This window comes from Idiotropiscis lumnitzeri, chromosome 20 (genome assembly GCF_059441095.1).
Source record: "Idiotropiscis lumnitzeri isolate Australia: NSW breed Sydney's pygmy pipehorse chromosome 20, RoL_Ilum_1.0, whole genome shotgun sequence".
NCBI classification, from domain to species: domain Eukaryota; kingdom Metazoa; phylum Chordata; class Actinopteri; order Syngnathiformes; family Syngnathidae; genus Idiotropiscis; species Idiotropiscis lumnitzeri.
The window spans coordinates 8,218,712-8,238,181 of record NC_142410.1 but is presented as its reverse complement, the minus strand read 5'-3'; the positions used below and the strand labels follow the sequence as shown (position 1 = coordinate 8,238,181).

Below are 19,470 nucleotides of genomic sequence, written 5' to 3'. Positions count from 1 at the left end.
AACCAATCACCCAAAGCATAACTGCGCTGTCACTTGATTGATAAAACAACGAGCGAATAGCAGAGCGGAATATTGCGCCGCTGTTCTTTTAATTACGTAGCCAATTTAATGGCGCCGTCCATGTAGTTACGAAGCGTCACCCCCTGTTGGGTATTTTTTTCTGTTTCTCCACATTTTAAAGAAATGTTTGACATTTTGAAAAAACTCAGGAGTGACCAAACTTTCCGGAATACTCTGGATCGTAATATTATCAGACTGAGATAAAGCAGTTGTAGTTTAGGGCATAACAGCACCATCGACCATGTCTGGGTTGAATGTTTGGCATCGCAGCCGAGAGAAATTAAGACGTTTTCCAGAATTCTTCGCACAATGTGCGGAAGAGGTAAGCTTCGAAAGCCTCGATTATTTACATTTAGTCTGAGCTTGCTTTAGTACGCGTTTGACAACAGCTCACTGGAGTGACGTCACGGATGGGCTTTAAAATAACAAAGTGATTGTACTTAGTTACTTCCCATCGCTGTTTTGAATGCAGAATATGACACTTCTTGTCTTTCGTCCTGTTTGTAATTCAGGCAGCGGTTTATGGCAAATGTGTGGCAGCCACCACAACAAGCAAGCAAGACTTGAAGAAGGATCATTGTGCTAAAGAATTTGCAGCCCTGAAGAAATGTTTTGCAAATGCTGTAAGTTACTTAGCTGGAAATTGTTCTGCAGGTCCCTTTTATTGATAGTTATCCTCTGTTGCAGGCCAAGAAAAAGTCCATATGAATGGAAAGTCCACGATTTTGACTTGAGGATGCAACTGAGATGAACACTGCTGCAAAATCAGCTTGAGTGGGTGTCATGATGCACTCTACAGACTGTGCAATTTATGAAAAACATTTCTATAATGTTAATAAACTGATGTGGAGTAGAGCTGCCTCCGAATTCTTGGTTCAAATGAATCTAAACTGCCTCATAGATGTACACGTGTCCCGATTACTTGATAGTCCGAAGTATACCCCGAGAAAATGACTTACATTGTGATAGAGCCTTTATTATCTGAATACACTCAAATATTGTAAATAGAAAAATAGTCAGAAAATAACTCTGTACAAAAGCGACACATGTGCTGCCAAAATTTGCACTCCATTTTCGATACAATACTGATGCTTGTTCAGTATATTACTGTAATTCTACAGCAAACACACCTGACAGGACCACTGCTGCACATGGATACACGGCACGGAAATCAAAGGGGGAAAATACAATATCTTCAGTCAAGAGGAAAGAACCTTCATTAAAGAGTTTAAAAAAAAAATATTAACCTACATTTACTGGCAGCTCCAGCATTATGTTGAACAGAGACTCAAAAAGCATCGAGACATTAACAACGCATCAAGATTTACATTATTTACACCTCAACTTCAGGAGGACAGAAAACAAGAACGGGCAGATAAATGCAGCCAAAGATATAAAGTATTCATAAGATTATCCACCCTCAATAGAATCTATTTCCATAGATTTATGTACAATTTAAAAATCACTGAAATTCCACCCCATGAGACAATAAGTTAATATGTACAAACTCTTTGCTTAATTTATAAAGACTTTGGACAATTTTAAACTTACACAGCAAAAAAAAAAAGCCTCTATAGCCACTAATCACATAAAAAAAAAAAAAAGTTTTCGGATAGTAGGTGACGTGAGGCCGACCCGAAAATGCATTCCAGCCTTTATAAGGTCAACTCAATTTGACCTGTAAACTTTGTTCTCTAATAAGGAGCAGAATTTCCAAGAATGTCCACTTCTATGCCTTTCAGTGACTCTTCCAGTATTTTTTCCAAGCTGCAGATGACATTTTAGTCTCAAAATATGAACAGCGTGGACAAATTCTAATAAATCGGGTCGCTGTAAAGGTTGGATTGCATTTTAGGTTCATACTGAAATTTCACCGGAACACTGAGAAGCCCAAACATTTTGGTCGTCGTGTACAGTGATGCCTAGAGATATGAGTTGCCAATCTTATGAGTTCGTTTCAAGCCATTGTTCGGATATTTTTTTTTTTTAATTGTGCTTTGATCTGAGAGCAAAAATGAGAGAAAAGTGAATTCAACTCACAAGCAGCAGTGTGGTAGATGGCAAATAATTTTCCAGAGAGTCTTCAAACCAAGTTTTGTTTGAACTAAACAGAGCATTCCGAAAATGAGACTTATTCAAAACAGCCACACTACGTTAATGCAACACGCCATAGACGGGCTAACAACGATTATGTAGGTGGTGTAGCCCTTTGCGCAACAAACATTTGATCACAATCAGTGCATCAGCACATGTAGACAGACAAAATAACAATTCTCACCGGCAGATATTCTTTATCATCCGATGTAGGAAAAAAAAAAAAAAAGAATGGTACTGCAGCTTACTGAGTCGCAGTAGTTGTGAAAGTCTTCATTTTTGGGGCAGGGGGGCTAGAATAACTAGAGATGAATTTAAATGAGATTTATTAGATTTTTTGTGTGTAGTCGAAATGAAACTTGCATCTCAAGGCGCCACTGTACTTTCTGTGAAGCAACTCAGAAGGCAACCGAGTCTAAGGCAACAACTTGTGTAAATGTGGACGCTGTCCAGGTAGAAGTGGAAAAGAGAATGTGAGAGATGTGTGTTATTTCATCTCCTTGTCCTCTGAGGTCTGCTTAATTTGCCGCGAGTGCACCATTGCCCCCGCTAGCAGCCTCTCCTCCAGGGCTACGTGCAGGTCGGGCCCCCCCAGCTCCAGCAGGGGTTCCAGCCCATGCACGGCCCTGGGCACATCGGGCCCCTCCGGAGGGCCCGCATCTTCGCCGCGTCCCAGGGCCCTGCGCCTCCGCCTTAGATCCAACTCTCCCTCGTCCCTCCCGTTCTCGTGAGAGCCCAGAGGGCGAGCTCGGGCTTTGACCGGCCCGTCTTCGCCGTCCTCTCCCGGGTCCGCCCGAGCGGCAACTTTTTCTTTGAGGTCTCGTCCTCCTTTCTTCAAAGCTTCGCCGTCTTCTTTCGGGGCCCCCTGTGCGGCGTTACCGGCGTTTTGGGCTTCTTTGGCGCGGTCCAGCTGAGCTAACCGCTCCTGCGCCTCCTTTTCTTTTTGCTCGAGCAAAGCTTTGTCTGCTTTTTCAATCTCCTGCTGCCGTCTCTCTTCGGCGGCCTTCTCCTGCGCTAATTTCTCCTTCAGCGCCTTCTCTTTCTCCAGCTTCTCTCTCTTTTCCCTCTCCAGTCGTTCCTTTTCCACCCGAGCCTGCACTTCTTTCTCAATCTTCTCCCTCTCAAGCCGCTCCTGCTCTCTGGCCAGCTTTTCCTTCGCCTCCCTCTCCAGCTGTTCTTTTTCTAATCTTTCTCTTTCCTCCAATGCTGCTTTTTCCTTCTTTTCCCTCTCAAGCTGTTCCAATTTGGCTTGGGCCTCACTCTCCAGCTTCTGTTTTTCATCATCTAGCTTGTCTTCCTCATCTCTGACTTGAGCAATTTGCTCATTTTTAGCTACCGGCTGATGGGCCTGGGGTTTTTTCCTCATTAGAGGCACTCCTCTTGCCCCCAGCTCACTCTGCCGATGGGACTCAACTGGGTTGTTCTCTTTGTACGGCGCCGGAAGAGCTACCTTGGCTACCTCGGGTGCTTTGTCTTCAGCCTGAGCTGGATTCGGCACCGCAGCACGGGGCTCGGCGAGGGCAACTTGCGGAGCCCCGACGGCTGCTTGCTCTTCAGGCTGCTGAACATCTGCGGCCAGGCCTGAGTCTCGGGCCTTCACCGCTCCTCCTTCTGCTTCCTCCGCGTGCTCCTGGAGGTCTGGAGGAGAAACACATTTCATGGATCAACAGTTTTGCAAATCAAAATACACATCATAGTAAACCACAGGTAGTTGTCTACATACCACCTGGCTGCTTTTGGTGGATTTCCTTGTGCTGCTCTTCTATGACTGCCAGAAGCTTTTCCTGCTGGTCAAGAAGTCTCTTCTGTTGCTCCTGCTGCTCCTTTATGACTTGCAGCAGTACCGCGTGGTCCAGTTGGCCTTCTAAAGGGACAGCGCAATATTCATTTGACAAATAAGGAGACTGTACAAGTCCTTAGTTAGCATGACCGAGGGGGGGGGGATGGGAAACGACTATGCACTCGCTGGACACTTTCCAAATGTAGCAAAATCGTCGCTTTAAAAAAAAAAAATAAAAAAAATAATTGATGCTCATTTTATAGAGAGGTATTCATTTAAAAATGTGTCAATTATTGTGATTTTAGTTTCTGTGATTTCTGTTTGCAGTTACTTATAGTACTGGCCTATTGGGAGCCGCACACACCTCTCACTGCACTCTCCATTGTGGCTGCAAAAAAGACATTGCCACGTAGCTGCAGTCGAGTCATAATCAGCTCTTCTTACTTCTCAGCTAATCAGTGGAATTTTGCTCATCTAAAGGATAAGCTGTGGAAAAAAATTGGAGTGCTAATAATTGAGCTTTAATGATATTTTTTTTCTCCAAAATATTCCTTACTACGAACAGCTCTCGGTATTATGCAAACCACAACCACGGCTAGAAAACAGTTAATCGAATACCTCCCTGCCAATGTCAACAAAACTGAGCATTATATTTCTTTGTTCAGGCAGTGTCCAGTGAGTGTGTGTGCGTGCGTGTGCGTGTGTGTGTGTGCAAGGACTTGTTCAATAGATGAAGGCATTATCCACCACAAATCAAAGCTAACAAATCTCTAAATACTACAATAACTAGTTAACGAGAACTATGTTAGACGAGTGATGACAGTGAGTTTAGTAAATCACACACGGTGCTATATTATCAAAATGTGTGAACATACATGGATAAATGGTGTGTTTCCGACAGATTTTAATAACAGACCAAGAGAAGGTGGGGCGAGAGGGATGTCATACCTGCAACCAGCTTTTTTATCACTGTGATCCGGCAGAGAAAGGAGCACAGAGGTATAGATTCAAGAGGAGAGAGAGGGGGGGGCACAAGTCAACAACAGAATGAGAACGTGCCAAAATAAAAATAAAGCCAAGCCTGCATCCTGCAAATGTCGGGAAGTCAGAGAAAGAGGCTCTTCTTCAGCCTGACCCGCAATTACCATTAAAGAGTGTGTTAAGCAAGAATGGATCACAGTGATGATAAAAGAAGTCAAGTGAGATTAAAAGTGGCAAGTGGCGTGTACTGCGGACCATTGCTCACGTTATTGGTTACACAAAACTTTGTCGTTCATAAAACCTACGATATGCAAGTATTATTAACGGTAACCTGTTTTTACACGCTTAGTTGTTCGGTGGAAATAAATTAAATGTCAAGTTGCCACTCACCGTCCATTTTCTCATCTCCAGCATCTTTGCTGTCTGTGGCTTGGGCTTCTTCAGCAGCAGGTGGCGCTACAATCACATAAAAAAAAATAAAAAAAATCAAGTTTGGACCAGCGTTTTCTAACTTTGCTACACATATCTCCAAAAAAAAAAATAGAAAATGCATTTTTAAAAACAAAAACAAGTCATCATGTGTTCTAGCTAGAAACAAAGCTGCACTGTTTGTTTCCAGTCAAGACATGCGGCGAGAGCTCGAGGCAGTGACATTCCTTCGTTTCTTACCTAATTGTGTCAGAGCCCAAATAATCAGCACATCATATTGCATAATTACCATTGCCTTTCACGGTTACAATTATCTTTATGGCGAATAAAAGGCTCGATTGTTTTGTTTTTTTTCCTCTTGCAGAGCAATTTTGCAAATCAATGACTGTGTTTGAAGAGCAACTTTCAAATTTTTTTTTTTATGGTTAATTCCAGGGGTGTCTTCCTTCATCAGAAATTGTCAGAAATTTTGCTACTTGATGTGTTTTAATGAGGTGCAAAAATGCTGATTTTGCCTCGCTTGATTGGATTTCGCATTTAGTTTTAACACCTGCGATCAAGTGGAAGAGCGTTTAATTGTTCTGTCACTTTACGTCGCTTAGTATAGACAGAAGAACAAAAATGCTGTGCATTATTCGCCATAAATGAATACTTGTGAAATTGATGACTTCCTGTCGTTTAGAATTACTGGTCTAACCTATCTATCAATCACTCACATTTCCCCGCAACCTCGGCAGGTTTGTCCACTTGGTCTGCTCGCTCCACTGCAGCCTCATCGACGCGTACGGCCAGTTGGTCTTTCGCAGCATCTATCTTCTCCACTTCTTTCAGGGGTAAAATTTCTTGATTCTTCTCCGCCACCTTCTCAAGTACCTCATTGGAGCGCACTTCACCTCCGTCCAGGTCCACTTCCTCTTTCTTCACAACCACGACTGCAGGCTTCACTACGTTTCCCGCACTCTCCTCGATTTTAGCGACATCCTGAACTGCGCCAGGCTCGGCGTCTCGTCTGTGTTCTTCCTCCACTATCTTCTTTTCCTCCTCCAACTCTGCGTTGTTCTTTCTGATGTCTATCTGGACCTCATCGTGCGGGATAGGCGGTTCGTGGCGGTGGGCTTCTCCCTCCGGCTTGGCTATGCCTGTGTGAACGGACAAGTTTTGATTCCGCATCGCCCAAATTGGAAGCAGGTCATGTTCGGACCGTGGTTCGGTTTCCTTACCGGCATCAGGGCGGTCCAGCTGCACCTCTTCCTCCTTCTTGTTCTCAGGCAGTTGCATTTGTCCTTCAATTTGGAGAGGTTCTACTTGCTGCCTTTCGTTAGGTTGCAGCTCATCCACCCCTAGGTGGTCAGGTTGGTCGAGGTCTACCGGCTTCACATTTGGAAGATTCTCTATGTACAGAAAAAAGGTTCTGTGAGGCAATTTGTGTTTAATTACAAATCCAATTTGGAACTCCTCCTGATTAGCATATCCAATTCCAATCTACTACGGGAACTTTGATTAAAAAAAAAAGTGTTTTTATTTCTGCAAAATATTTCTAACTATGCAAAAGTTCCCTGTTACATTTTCTGGTTATTTATCACAAGTTTTACATAACCTGTCAGATTTTGTGAAATATTGGCATTTTTTTGAATGACTGAACGAGGCACATGTCTCGTGATTTTTATTTTTGTGCTTTCCTGAAATGCTTTACAGTTTAATTTGAATTGTATTGACATAAAATAGATGCGAGTAAAATGGTCCATATTCTGCGAGTGTCATATTTAAATTCAGGAATACAATTGTTAATTCCTGCCAATTACCATATGTTCGAATTCGTTGCTAAGGAAAATTTCACCTGTGAATAATTTTGTCCAACGTTCTCTTGTCTAATAGAAAAGATTACATTTCCAATGCAATGTAGATTCATTCACATTTTTAGGAGCTTATTAATTGTTCACATTGAAGTCAATCTGATCAGCTCATTTTGATGCCCAATTCGTCCACTAGGTGGCAGGCCATGCTGACAAGAACAATACATGGCCCAAAAAAACAAAACAAAAAAACCCGCACATTGTATCAATGGTAATAAGATGAAACACTCAAGAAACAGGTGGAGGATGCAAGAGTAAACCCGGGGTAGCAGATCTCAGTAAAGATTTGTAAAACTACAGCACGAGGCGGGCAAATGAAACTGGAAACCTAACACATTAACTTCCAGGTTTCTTTTCTTACCTCCAGTTCCTCTCCACCAAACCTCATATCACCTCCTCTCCTTTATAGAGACGCAGCCTCTTTGAGGTGCCCAGTGAGATATTGGAACAATTTTGTGGGGGAAGGGTGTCAAGAGGAAATGAGGAAGAGGGGTGTCGAGAAAATTACCTCAGTCTGAAGGGCATCACTCTTGCTCCATCAATGTCACACACTCAGCGATACTATCAAAGTCTTATCTTCTTGCCCTGTCTGTCTTCCTATCAGTCATTCTATTGGGTAAGGGCTGAAAAATAATGTCGCTTTGTTTCTTTTCTTTTTTTCCACGGACCCTTTCCTTACATTGCTTGTGCGGTACACGGAAAGTAAATGTTATCCTCATTATATAACGTATTACAGCCACCAGTCGTGTTTTTTTACCGTGCAGCTCAATGATGTCCGGTATTTGCATGTTGCTCTTGTCGGGTGCTGGAGGAGGAGGCGCTTGGACTTTAGTGCCGGGATCCTGAGCTGAGATGGACAAAGTGGTGAGGGTGCTGACGAGGAGGATGCCCAGACCCACGCAAAGCACGAGCTGTTGGTCGGTGAGAAACGGGAGACATACCGTAAGTTGCGGGAATCTTTCAAAGAATGGGATACATCTTAGTATAAGGAGTCTAACGAAGGCACCTGAGCGATGATGCTATTCTTCTGGATCTTCTTGTAGATAAGAGCGGGGCATATGAAGCATATGAGGCTACCCATGGTGGCGCCAGTCAGACCCAAAATGGTTTCCACTAAGGAGACACGGCAGCAGACAAGTTCACTTTGTAGCCTCATGGTGGTTTCTCATCAGCATCATGGAAAGTGGTAAATACAAAAGTGGGCTCACTGACGCAGTACATAAACAACCAAAATTCTAATTTGTTCCATTGCATTTCCACAACAGTCTGTTTCATACATTTCGGAGCGCTTCAGTAAGTGTATGAAGATGTTCAATTTATTGTCCCAATCAGATTTCTGCTACAATATGTGTTGCCATGCCAACATAATGTATAATGTAATAATAATAATAATAATAAATTAGATTTGAAGTGCCTTTCAGGACACTCAAAGACGCTGTACAGAGAAAAATACAAAGTAAAAAAAAAGGTTTATTTGGCTTAAGACCTCACTGATGCCCAGGAACCAAAAGCGCCACCCACCGCTGATTAAATATTGAAAAGCTGACATGCTTAGCCCTTGGTACACTTTTGAGAGATGACACTCCAGGAGGTTGTAAACACAAATTCATCTGATTTTGTCACCCTGCACAATGTCAAAGTGGATTTGTCTCTCGCTCCCCCAAATGGATGCTCCGTATCTGCAGCTCCATTCAACTGCCAGTCATAATCAGCTGCCGCCCAGCCCCTTGCTCTGGGCTTGCATCCCTGGCATCCGACTCCTGGCGGCAGACTGCCCTCGGCCCAACCCCGTGTATGCCGACATGAGTTGGCTGGATGTCAGACCCCGAGAACCATTGCTTATCCAGAGGACGGACACCATATTGTCTCGCTCAGATTTAGTGTCTGTTCTCCCCAGGGTCCTTGCCTCCCTTCTCCTCAGTCTATTAGCCTGATTAGATACACAAAGAGCCAAGCGCATTGTTTTTGTTTGTGCGGCCCGAGCTATCAAAGGTTTAACACGCAGTCCTCATAAAAAGGATGAATGCAAGAAAACTCATTTGAAAAGTTACAACTCTTCCACCATTTTGGAGCCGTGAGTGCGACCAACAGTGAACCTGATGCGGAGTCGGCAACATTACAGTCGCCTGTACGTGGATCGGTTGTGTGCGCGCATGTGTTTGGTCCAATGAAAGTCTGCGGGAATAACAACCCCCCCAAACCGCACCCCACCTCTAACTCCCCCCCAACCCTCTGTCTACCCATCTGAAAGGAAATAAAAGTTAGAGCCCTGATTTAAGGACTGCGTTCCGGTGTGACAGTCACTGACTCATAAAGTCACATTCACACGGGTCGTTAAAGTGTCCCAGCGACTCTGCCCACACAAAGAAACACGTGCAACTTTCGAGACCGCCAGTCAACGCGCCGCACGCACACACACTTGGCGACTGTACCGTTGGGGATGAGAATGCCTCCCAGCATGGTGCCAAACACGATGCTGAGGGTGATCATCTTGAAGCGCAGAGGAGGCATGTAGCCACCGGCGGCAAATGTGCCATCTTTTTGCTGCAAGGGGTAAAAGAAGACAATAAGGGAAGACAGCACTTGAAAAACAAAACAACAACAATAATTGGTCCAGACGGTTATGTAATATGCTACACATGATATTGCTCGCGGTTCACCTTTGAATCACTTCACTGCCCAGTAGAACAAAAAAACGTGCTCGCATTGTTTATGTACAACAATGACCTGGAGTCTTTCTCATCACACGGGTAAGACTGGTGCCACAAGCCACTCAAATGAAGAAGTAAAGCCCAGTTGCCTCGATTCTAACCATGAAGTCGACGCACGTGATTTGCTTAAGATGACCACATGAAATTACATGGCAGACCAAATCTGGCCCCTGAGCCTCGACTTTGACACCAGTTTGTGTTTGAGGCTCCTTGGGGGTCCTACATGCCTGTGTGCACCAAAGCTCACGTATGGATGCAAAAGAAAAATGTTTGAGGACGACTGCGCTTACACGGTCACACTGAGAATGACTCAGCAGTTTCTAATCAGGCACAGCAAACATATCCATTGGTAGCTTGGGCATGCCGCTGTAACTGTTTTGTGGAAAAAAAAAAATGGGAAAACAATTTTCAAATTCACCTGCTGTTCGAAGAGCATGGTGTTGATGGCCTGGCGGCACGGCAAGATCATCATCGGGAAGCCGACAGCCACGGACATCATGAAGCCCACCCGGATCACCTCCGTCACCAGGTTGGAGGGGAAGTTCATCAACACGTTGCCTGCAATGTTCTCCGTGAAGCTGACATAGCCAAAGAAGCCCACCTGGAAGCGAGATGGTTCCATGCATAGTCATTCACACGCACTAAAACGCAAACGGAAATGATAAATTAAATTAAAAATGACCACAGCAAGCCGTGCAAAAAGCACTTACAGTGATGTAGAAGACAGTGACGACATTGAGAGACGAGGTGAAGATGGTGCTCATGCGTTTGACCGACGGCTCGTCCAGGCTGTCGTAAGTCGGCAGCACCTGACTGCGAGAGACAAGCATGCGAGAGACGATATACCAACACTTGGCTAGAACCAACACACGGGGGGGTTGTTGCTGCATTCATGTGTGAAAATGAGAAGGTCTCAGGACGCCATTAGGAGCAGTTGATGTTAATTTGGTGCTTGCACTTGTTAAGTTGCCAAATTAAGCCAAAGAAAAAAACTCTTGCCACATTACGCTAATATTAAACCTACAAGCTAGCAAAATGAGTAAAAAAAAAGTTAAAAGTTATGCACTTATATGAACCGGTCCACGGCGGAAAAAAAACTTTGGGACCACCAATTATGACAGAGACCTTTGTTTCCAATTGCTTCAAAGCAGAAAAAAAAATAAGTGAGGCACAGAATGCAACAAGTTCTCCCACGTGCATCAGTGTTCAATTCTCCAAATGAAAATCATGTGAGCACATAATTGTAACAAAGCAAATAAAAAGGCAGTTTCAAACGGCAGCGGATGGAAATGACGTCATGGGAGTTGAGGGGGTGTTGTGGCATGTGTGTGTACGCGCGTGACAGAAGGAGGAGACAGTAGTCAAGGCTGTCGGGAAAAAAAAAAAAAAAAGTCTACTGGTTCAGAACGCGTGAGCGAGCGTGTGTGTATGCTGCTTATTTCCCACGTTTTTTTTTTTCTTTGCCGGGCTGAGAAATTTTGCAGGCAAGGGGGTGTGGTTACACGAACCAGTGAATTTAAAAGGCTGATATTTAACTGCCACTCGCTGGCAGATTGAAGAGAATTATAAACTCTCTTCTGTAGACGCACCACGTGGAAGGGCCACACGGCCGTGACTTTCATTGTCTGTCGCTCTGTCTTTTTTTCCGATTCACTTTCATACGCTTGGAGGTTTATGAGCGAGAACTACCCTGGACTCCGACTCCATGCTTGATCCACAAACCATTAAATCTCAATGCCAAGGTCAGAAAAAAAAATGGCATACTGTAAGCGGGGAGCTAAGGTGTGTAATGTGCAGACTGCTGCGTTCTTATTTACGGTAGTTTAAAGTAGTCTGCAAAAAAAAAAAAAAAAAAAAATACCACACGAGCATGCTTGTATCACAGAGGGACAAACACGCATTGAGATAGCTCTTAATTGATTAAAAAAAAAAAAAAAAAAGGTAGTTGTCCTTAAAAGTGCAACTATTGGTCTATATCCCATGTGTGAGCGTGCAAAGCCTTTAGCCCCAAAAAAAAATAATAATAAAACAACCCAACAAGGCCAGCTCCCATTCCGTCATAATGGCAATGTTAAGTAATGATGTAACGGGAAGTAAACACGGTTCATGAATGTAATAAAACTCCAATGTGCTGAGAGCTATTTAATCAGCCTGTGAATGCATCAGTGTGTGTCCGTAGGAGGGCCGCAGTCCAGCGCGTTGATTAGTGGTTTGGCTTCAGCTGCCTGCCATCTAACGGCGCTCCTGCCTCGCTCAGCCCTGACAACCGGCCAAATGCATCATCCTGCCAAATATCACTCAGCGGCACTAGTGGGACCTGGCGCCCGGACACACGAGCATACACGCGCACGAGGAGACGTCCTTCTCCTTTAAGCGTGTGGAATGAACATACCCCCGCGTATTTGGTCAAATTTGGTTAGTTTTGTCCGATTATAGTTCAATAAATTTGATAAAAAATAATCCAAAGTATAGAAAATGAGGCTTCAAAAAAACATGAAAAATAAAGCCCTGTCGGCGAGTCCGCTGAACGCGCTGAAAACAAGCCCCCCTTCATCTGTCATCTACCACTTCAAGGACCTATAAAAATAGATGCTCATTTTTTGGAGCATTTTTCTTGTCTACAGTGAGCAGTGAAAATATATCGGCCTTTCCGACCATGAATTACATCCACTCAAGGCCAACAATAAGGCGCTCTAAAGCCAAAGTCCACAAGATGACTGTCAAGTCGGACTCCACCCCCTTTTTATTTGGCGCTTCCCCTGCTCCGTGACGTGCGAGCACTCGTTGTGGACAACGAGGCGTTTTAAAGCTCACGTTGAACAGAAGATTCTTAGGAACGGAGATGCTCTAGTTCGTATAGTGGTGGAGGGACTCATGACGGATTCCAAAGTGCGTACTTTGGATACGAATGATAACGCTTAATCTCCACAATTAAGTATGAGATAGTTGTCAGCCAGTACGTTTTCACTAATCACCATCAAAAGGGATTTAGAAGCGAATCTGGCTTCAGTCCCGGGATGACAGTCACCCCCTGCTGTCACTTACCTCTCTTTCTCACTCACGCACACTCAAACAAACACGCAAACGCACATGCACACGGATCCTGCTGACCTCCCAAGAACGCTCGCTAAATCTACCTCCGACGTTGCATTCAAATTATTTCAAATGCCCCAAAGCAAGGACTAAAGGAGAAGAGGACAAAGAAAAAGAAGACAGCATGCACATGGGCGTAAGAGAAGAAAAACTTTAAAAAGTTGTTTTGAGCTGTTAGAATTTAAATATATGGTGATACTACAATAAAAGGTGGGATAAGAAAAAAAATGATTGGTGTGAAACTCCCATTGGACACGTTCTCTAATAAAATAGCCGTCATGTGCAAAGAAACTGGCGACATAGCCGACTTGTGTTTGCGCGACTGTGAAATTTGCCCAATCAGCAGCCTCTTTGTGCAAGTTTAATTCTCTTGCATTGCATCTCGTCCGATTCACACCCCTTGTTGTGGCTTTGAGGAATCATGCAAGGATAAAGTGTGACCATCCCTTCACCGGCGGGTCTACAGGGACCACTAGATGTCAGTCACTGAGCTTGTGAGACGTTTACAGCCCAGTCCTGTGCAAGAGGTGTACTTACGACTGACAGGCGAAGGCCATCCCACAGATGGGGAGACAGCGAAACACCCCCTCCCAGCGCACCACATTGACCTGCCCTAGCCACCAGCCACTGAGCAGCTCGTGTTTGAATGAAGACAGCACCATCTAAGGGGAAGGAGGGTGGGGGGGAGTCGGGGTGACAGCGCAAACCAAATCAAGACAGGTGGAGGAAGAGGAGGGGAAAAAAAAAAAAAAAAAGAGTGTGGGGGCGGGGCTTGGCTGGGATGAGCTGCTCCCATGCATTTAATAACTCATGAATGAGGAGAGAGAACCAGAAGAAATGCGGACATGGACACCCCATGCTGCAGAGACACCTGCCAGAATCAAAAAGATGGGCATGAAGAGCAGGGCGATGAAATAAAAATGGAATCAGACGCTGAATAAAGACAAAAGAGGACGGTTAACATTTTGCAACTATATCCAGCCTGCAAGGGATCCAAATTATTTCACTTGACTATCAACACCCCTACTGCCATCTAAACACACACACACGCGCACACACACTCGTGACGAGAGGGGGAAAAAAGCCAAATTAAAAGGTGAGAAATAAAGAGAAGCTCGCCGAATGTTAAGCTACTGTGGGACAACTTTTTTTTTTTACGCGGTAATGACGATCAGGCTCCTTCACCCACGTCTCCTGATGGTGTAAGATGCCCGGGGGGTGGGTCCCATGGTTTACTTACGGGTGACAGCAGAAGGTGGTGGCGATAATGGGAAGGCACTGAATGACGCCCTTCAAACGCCACAGGTGAACCCGCTCCAACCAGGAGCCTGACACTATGCCGTGGCGCAGGGACGACAACACTATCTACAACATGAGCAGCAGGGAGAAAGGCAAGAGAAAGTAGGGAAGGGTGTCAGAACGGGAGGGCGGGGGAGGGGGGGGGGGCGGTGGTGGTGACACAGGAAGTCAAAATGAGAGGAAAACAGGACACAGGGGGCCAACAAAAGGAAAGAGTGGGAGGGGTGAGAAGATTTGTGATTGTTAGAGGGTTTAGGGTTCGAACTGGACCAGACTGGACCTGCATTTGCTAACAGCAGACGCGCGTCACAAAACATTCCAGGTCGTCGCTCTTAAAAGTCACGACCTAGAGAGTTACTGTAAGCGGTGAGGAGTCTGTGGAAGCAGGAGTACATGTGAGTACACAGATGCACTGTTACAACAGGCAGAAAAGACTTGCTGGATGCCAGAAAAAAAAGGAATAAAAGCTTCGCATTTAGCACTATTTGTCATGTCAATGGTACATTTCAAAACTTATTGATGCATATTTCTATCTGCTATTAAGTCATACAAAAGAGCAGTAATTGTTTTCACTCTGAGGTGAGTCTATCAATGGGAGCAAACATCATTGTGTTCAAAAATAATAAGTGGAATAGATCACAAAGTCACATTTAAGGCGACAAATTAGGGCTGAGCAATTAATCAAATTCAAATGGACATTGCAACTTACTCAAGGGCAATTTTCAAATAGCAAGAACTGCAACTTTGGAGGAAAAAAAAACAGATTCATTTTGGAGAGTCCAAAGGTTGTTTTTTTTTTTTTGGTGTATATTTCATTTATGTATTTATTTATAGCCTAGACCAGGGGTGGGCAAACATTTTGATTGGTGAGCCACAATGGGTTCTAAAATTTGACAGAGGGGCTGGACCAGGAGCAGATGGATGGAGTGTTTTGGTAGCCTCACCACATCGGGAAAAAAAATACATTTAATTTGAAATGAAAATGAACAAAAACATTGCAACTAAATATCTTTGTTTGACACACCAGATTATTAAGACAATAAAAAATTGACAGGGTTTATTCATTTAATTTTTTTCAAGTTTGGCGGGCCGGCTTAAAACGTTTAACGGGCCGCATGTGGCCCCCGGGCCGTAGTTTGCCCACGCCTGGCCTAGACAATGGCAGTGCTTAAGAAGTGCAGTCCACAGTTTCATGAAACTTGAAATGTTTACGCCACACTTGCTATATCACAATTAGAATACTTTTTCAAATTGTTCAGCCCTGCTACAAATAGCGACATATGTTGCTAAAATATATAAAATCACCAACATCTATATAAAATTAAGATTGGAGGACTAGGTGAGAAAAATATAAATTCTTCACCATGTCAACAAGCTGACAAAACTGAAAAAAAAAAAGAATTACTGATAATCCGTGCTACCTCGGTGGCACGGAAAGAGAAGCGACTGTCTCACCGTGAACATGAAGAACGTGTAGAACATGAGCGCCATCGCCGAGAAGGACTGAATGGACGACATCATGTTCCTCTGCAGACTCAGAGGGAGCACGATGAAGAGCGACACGGCAATCAGCAGCAACACGCGAAAACCGCCCGTCACCTTGAGAAAATAAGGAGGATTCATTTCACACGCAAACAATTATTTGCTTACATCAATTTTGCTGATGAGATGTGGAGTTCAAATCTCAAACCTGTAAACCCAACAGCTGAGCAAAGAAATTGGAGCCCAGATCGGCAATGACCACGTAGAAGGCAATGCAGGTCCCCAACATCAAGCCGATCATACTGCAAGGACGAAAAGTGAAGCGGCATGTGAAATCTTTGGTGGCAACTAATGGACATATCTTTTTAACTTTTAATAGTCGTTATGTTTAACGAGGAAAAAAAAATTCTCAAACCCAATCTCTTGCTTTAAATGCTATCAATATAAATTTGTCAATACAATATATATATAAAGAACAAAAATGTGCCAAAATAAGTAATTACCTGGTTTCCACCAGTGTTTTTCCTGCTTTTCCATAAGCGTGGAAGGCTGCAAAGACAAATATGACGTCAGCGTGTGAACAGAGTGAGTGTAAACACATGGCCATGTCCAACAATAGTCTTTCTGTTTTGATATTAGCATCAACAAAACAAAGTGCACGTGGCGCTAAAAACACACTAGACAGACATAGTTTTTTTCACTGTGTGTGTGTTAAAGTATAAACATAATTTGATCCACTCCAATAGGCAAAGCGATACGCAGAGACCAGCAAAAAAGTCATAGTAGTCAATAGTTTAAGCCTTCCCCCACACACATTTAAATTTGTTCAAATAAATATATTGTAAATGTATTTAAAAATATTTGCAATTTTGCAAATTATTATTATTACTTTTCAAGCACACAAGCAGAATGTCAAGAAAATATTTTAAAAAATAAAAACGTGATTAAAAGAAGGGATACAGTGATACATTTTTAGAATTATGCTAAAATAGATTTTGCATTATCAGACGCAAAAAAAGTGTGTGCATGTGAGGTGAAGGTATTTTTTTCATCCATAGTATACACACGTTCTACTGTAGTATCTGTGACGAAGTGTATTTATGGCTTTCGAGCCAGGCCCTGACCTGGTGAGTGACGTGGGCGTCAGCGATGAGTGCCGAGTTGGCTGGCTGCTAACTGGCTAATCCGTTAGCCATCGGAAGCTTGTTTATGAATGTGCTTATTATTTATCACTGAGCTTTTATTTTAATCATTTTGAACCACATTTTTGACAAAAAAGTGGCGTTTCTGCACATTTCCCCAGATGACGTCTCACCCAATCCAGCATAGGTCCTTCGCTTGGTATTGCTTGCGGTGTGAACAAGGAACATGCATGACTTGTGCGTCATCCAGGAGCAAAGGAACAACAGGAGAGTTCCCAGTACGATCCCACACTGAGACAAAAAAAGAAAATTAATGTACGAGATATATGTCATTTCTACTACCATATCGGAGGCCCTTACATTTACCCTTTCTTGTTCGCCTCCTCCACTGAACTTTCTTTCTACTCGTTACGTCAAGTCACACACAAGAGAGCAGAAATGAGGCAGGAAATACTGACCAGTAAGAAATTTTGACCTATAGTCCCAAAGTAAGCCAATTTGTACAAACAGTAAGCTTTCTCAGTGTGAAAAGCGCCGCTGGTGTTCATTCACACCGGATAAGACAATGTTTGAGTTCAACAAAGCACGCAGATGATTAAACAGATTAAACTTTGTCCTTCCTTAGGCAAATATACACGGGCAAGCACAATTAAGCACATAAGACAAATTTAATATTACAAAGAAATAAGATGCACCATTCCATATTTAGTTGGCTTGCATCACAGTATTTCTGTGCACCATCGCATTAACTGATCATCCCCTATTCAGGATTCTCAATTCTTCTGCGTCAGAAAGCAAACTTTTCAAACTAACCTCATTGATAAGTATTCCTGCCTCCAGTTTTATTTGACTTCTGACAAACTACTGTAAAGAAACATTTCCTGCACCTTGGGCTATGACATTACTGTTTTACGACTGAGTAGCTACTAAGCTTCATTAACTTGTTGGCAAGCAAACAAGACAATCACCAGAGTATATATCCAACGGGATATTTGTGTGATTAAATCCAGAGGCAAGCTTCATTTTCTCCTACAAAAGCAACATTTATTTACAGGATTAGTGTGTAGTAAGTGCTGTTTATTAGAAACGTACATCAATATGATGCACATTTTGTCTTATGCCCCTCACAGAAGGAAACTAGTTTGTTAGGTGGCGGTGCTTTTCATGAGTATTTGGAAGGATTGGCAATACTTTAATTTTATTTTAAACAGCATGTGGTTTTATAATGATAACCATGAAGGGGAGCATTTGCAGGTTCTTTATTTTAATAAAAGATTCGTACCGAAGGAAGAACAAGACCAACGAGGTGTCAAGCGAGCAACATCGAAATGGTGGCCATTTTTGTGGAAAAAAAAAAAAACAAAAAAAAAAAAACGGAATCATCACCTCTATAATAAATACATTGATGAAAAGATTTTATTGATTACTACGCATGAACATATTTAAAAAAAAAAAAAAAATAGGCAGCTAACACAATATTTTACACTTAAATAGGCAACTATTTCAACACAAACATTTAAAAAGTTTATTTTAATTTTAAAAATCACTGATAAAATGGCGGCACCGGAACGCGTGTGCGCGCGCCTGCCCGCGCGATGACATCATTCCGAGCACGCGCACGTGGCAGGTAACGCACCTGTTTGAAGCAGAAGGGCATAGTGAGCACGCTCACGCCGACGATGCTGTTCACCACGTTCATGATGAGACCCCAGTTGGACGCCGTCATTTTGGGACAGGCGACCTCTTCCTTCCTTCGGTAGGCAAATGTCAAATACAAAAAAGTAAAATAAAATAAAAAATACACCGAAGCAGCGGAAAACGTCGAAATGTATTACTTGTCCACGGCGGGTTCGTATCAGTTCCGGGGTTCCACAATTTCTCCCAGTGACGTGGCGCTGTGGCGATAGTAAACATTAGTCACCCACTAGATACTTTTAACCTTTGAATAAAAAAAAAAACACTATCACGTAAACGCATGCCTCACAAAGGAAAGTTTGTTAAGAAAGCGCAAAGACAACTTTACCGTTGAAAGTTTCATTAATCACCGAGTGAAGCGTTTATGTAATCATAGACGGCATCGTGTCATAAATGTGTCCATTATGTCTGTCGAGTCGCGTCCTCCTCTAAAAGCGAATAAGCCGTAGTTTTAAAACAACGGTGCGAGATAATAAATCAAATGCGCCTCGACTGTTTTTTTTTCCCACCTCCTCCTGCTCGCTCTCGTAACCAGGAAGTAGCGAATGTAGTCGAGGAAGTGAATCAAGACAACACAGTTTGCATCTTTGCCTTTCCATGAAACACTCGCACGCCTCCTAGCGCCTCTATAGTGGTTGCACGTTTGATGCCATGAAGCATTCTCTCACGTTGTTGAACATTCATGGCCTTTCCAGAGATGGCAAAAGCACACCCACAAAAAAAAAACCTCTCGTCAAAGCTGAAGTACTTGGGTAAAAGTCATAAAGTACAGAAACTGAAATGTATTTAACTTTGTACATCATGAGTACATCCGCAAAGCTTCAAAAGAAAGAAACAAGGCTATTATGCAA

General features: G+C 43.2%; 3 protein-coding genes across 13 annotated transcripts in view; 2 read left to right on the top strand and 1 right to left on the bottom strand.

Moving 5' to 3' along the window:
- The first annotated feature begins 76 nt into the window (after positions 1–76).
- Positions 77–913, top strand: ndufaf8 (NADH:ubiquinone oxidoreductase complex assembly factor 8). The gene is made up of 3 exons (XM_088284818.1): positions 77–382; positions 573–683; positions 748–913. Exons 1-3 carry the CDS (start codon positions 302–304, stop codon positions 766–768), a joined length of 213 nt encoding a protein of 70 aa, XP_088140944.1. The 5' UTR covers positions 77–301; the 3' UTR covers positions 769–913.
- A 1,173-nt stretch (positions 914–2,086) lies between these two features.
- slc38a10 (solute carrier family 38 member 10) lies at positions 2,087–19,173 on the bottom strand. 11 transcript variants are annotated; one of them, XM_088283855.1, is made up of 20 exons: positions 19,129–19,153; positions 18,948–19,047; positions 18,561–18,819; positions 17,098–17,215; positions 16,286–16,331; positions 15,991–16,084; positions 15,756–15,899; positions 14,242–14,366; positions 13,539–13,663; positions 10,619–10,721; positions 10,327–10,509; positions 9,630–9,741; positions 8,204–8,310; positions 7,955–8,108; positions 6,565–6,735; positions 6,061–6,483; positions 5,306–5,371; positions 4,883–4,903; positions 3,878–4,018; positions 2,087–3,792 (listed from the first exon to the last, which is right to left on the bottom strand). In XM_088283855.1, the coding sequence occupies exons 2-20, from the start codon at positions 18,960–18,962 to the stop codon at positions 2,642–2,644; spliced, it is 3,558 nt and encodes a 1,185-aa protein (XP_088139981.1). In that variant the 5' UTR covers positions 18,963–19,047; positions 19,129–19,153; the 3' UTR covers positions 2,087–2,641. The 11 variants fall into 11 exon arrangements, with proteins under 11 accessions (XP_088139981.1, XP_088139983.1, XP_088139990.1 ...); XM_088283857.1 differs by having other exon boundaries at positions 18,561–18,675; positions 18,760–18,819; positions 18,948–19,152; XM_088283864.1 differs by lacking the exons at positions 13,539–13,663; positions 18,948–19,047 and having other exon boundaries at positions 18,561–18,675; positions 18,760–18,819; positions 19,129–19,173.
- bahcc1b (BAH domain and coiled-coil containing 1b) overlaps positions 18,518–19,470 on the top strand; it is an 87,754-nt gene continuing 86,801 nt past the window's right edge. The window contains exon 1 of the mRNA XM_088283850.1: positions 18,518–18,680. The gene's annotated coding sequence lies outside the window, so the exon portion shown is untranslated. The remainder of the gene's footprint in view (positions 18,681–19,470) is intronic.

What these genes read in the sequence shown, in the direction of transcription:
- ndufaf8 (XM_088284818.1), top strand. Translation starts at nt 302, where the DNA reads ATGTCTGGGTTGAATGTTTGGCATCGCAGCCGAGAGAAATTAAGACGT. An exon ending in TCGCACAATGTGCGGAAGAG is followed by an intron (nt 383 to 572) that starts GTAAGCTTCGAA and finishes TTTGTAATTCAG; the next exon opens with GCAGCGGTTTATGGCAAATG. An exon ending in AGAAATGTTTTGCAAATGCT is followed by an intron (nt 684 to 747) that starts GTAAGTTACTTA and finishes CCTCTGTTGCAG; the next exon opens with GCCAAGAAAAAGTCCATATG.
- slc38a10 (XM_088283855.1), bottom strand. An exon ending in AGGCATTCTCATCCCCAACG is followed by an intron (nt 8,311 to 9,629) that starts GTACAGTCGCCA and finishes GTGTCTCCTTAG; the next exon opens with TGGAAACCATTTTGGGTCTG. An exon ending in CCACCAAAAGCAGCCAGGTG is followed by an intron (nt 3,793 to 3,877) that starts GTATGTAGACAA and finishes TTTCTCCTCCAG; the next exon opens with ACCTCCAGGAGCACGCGGAG.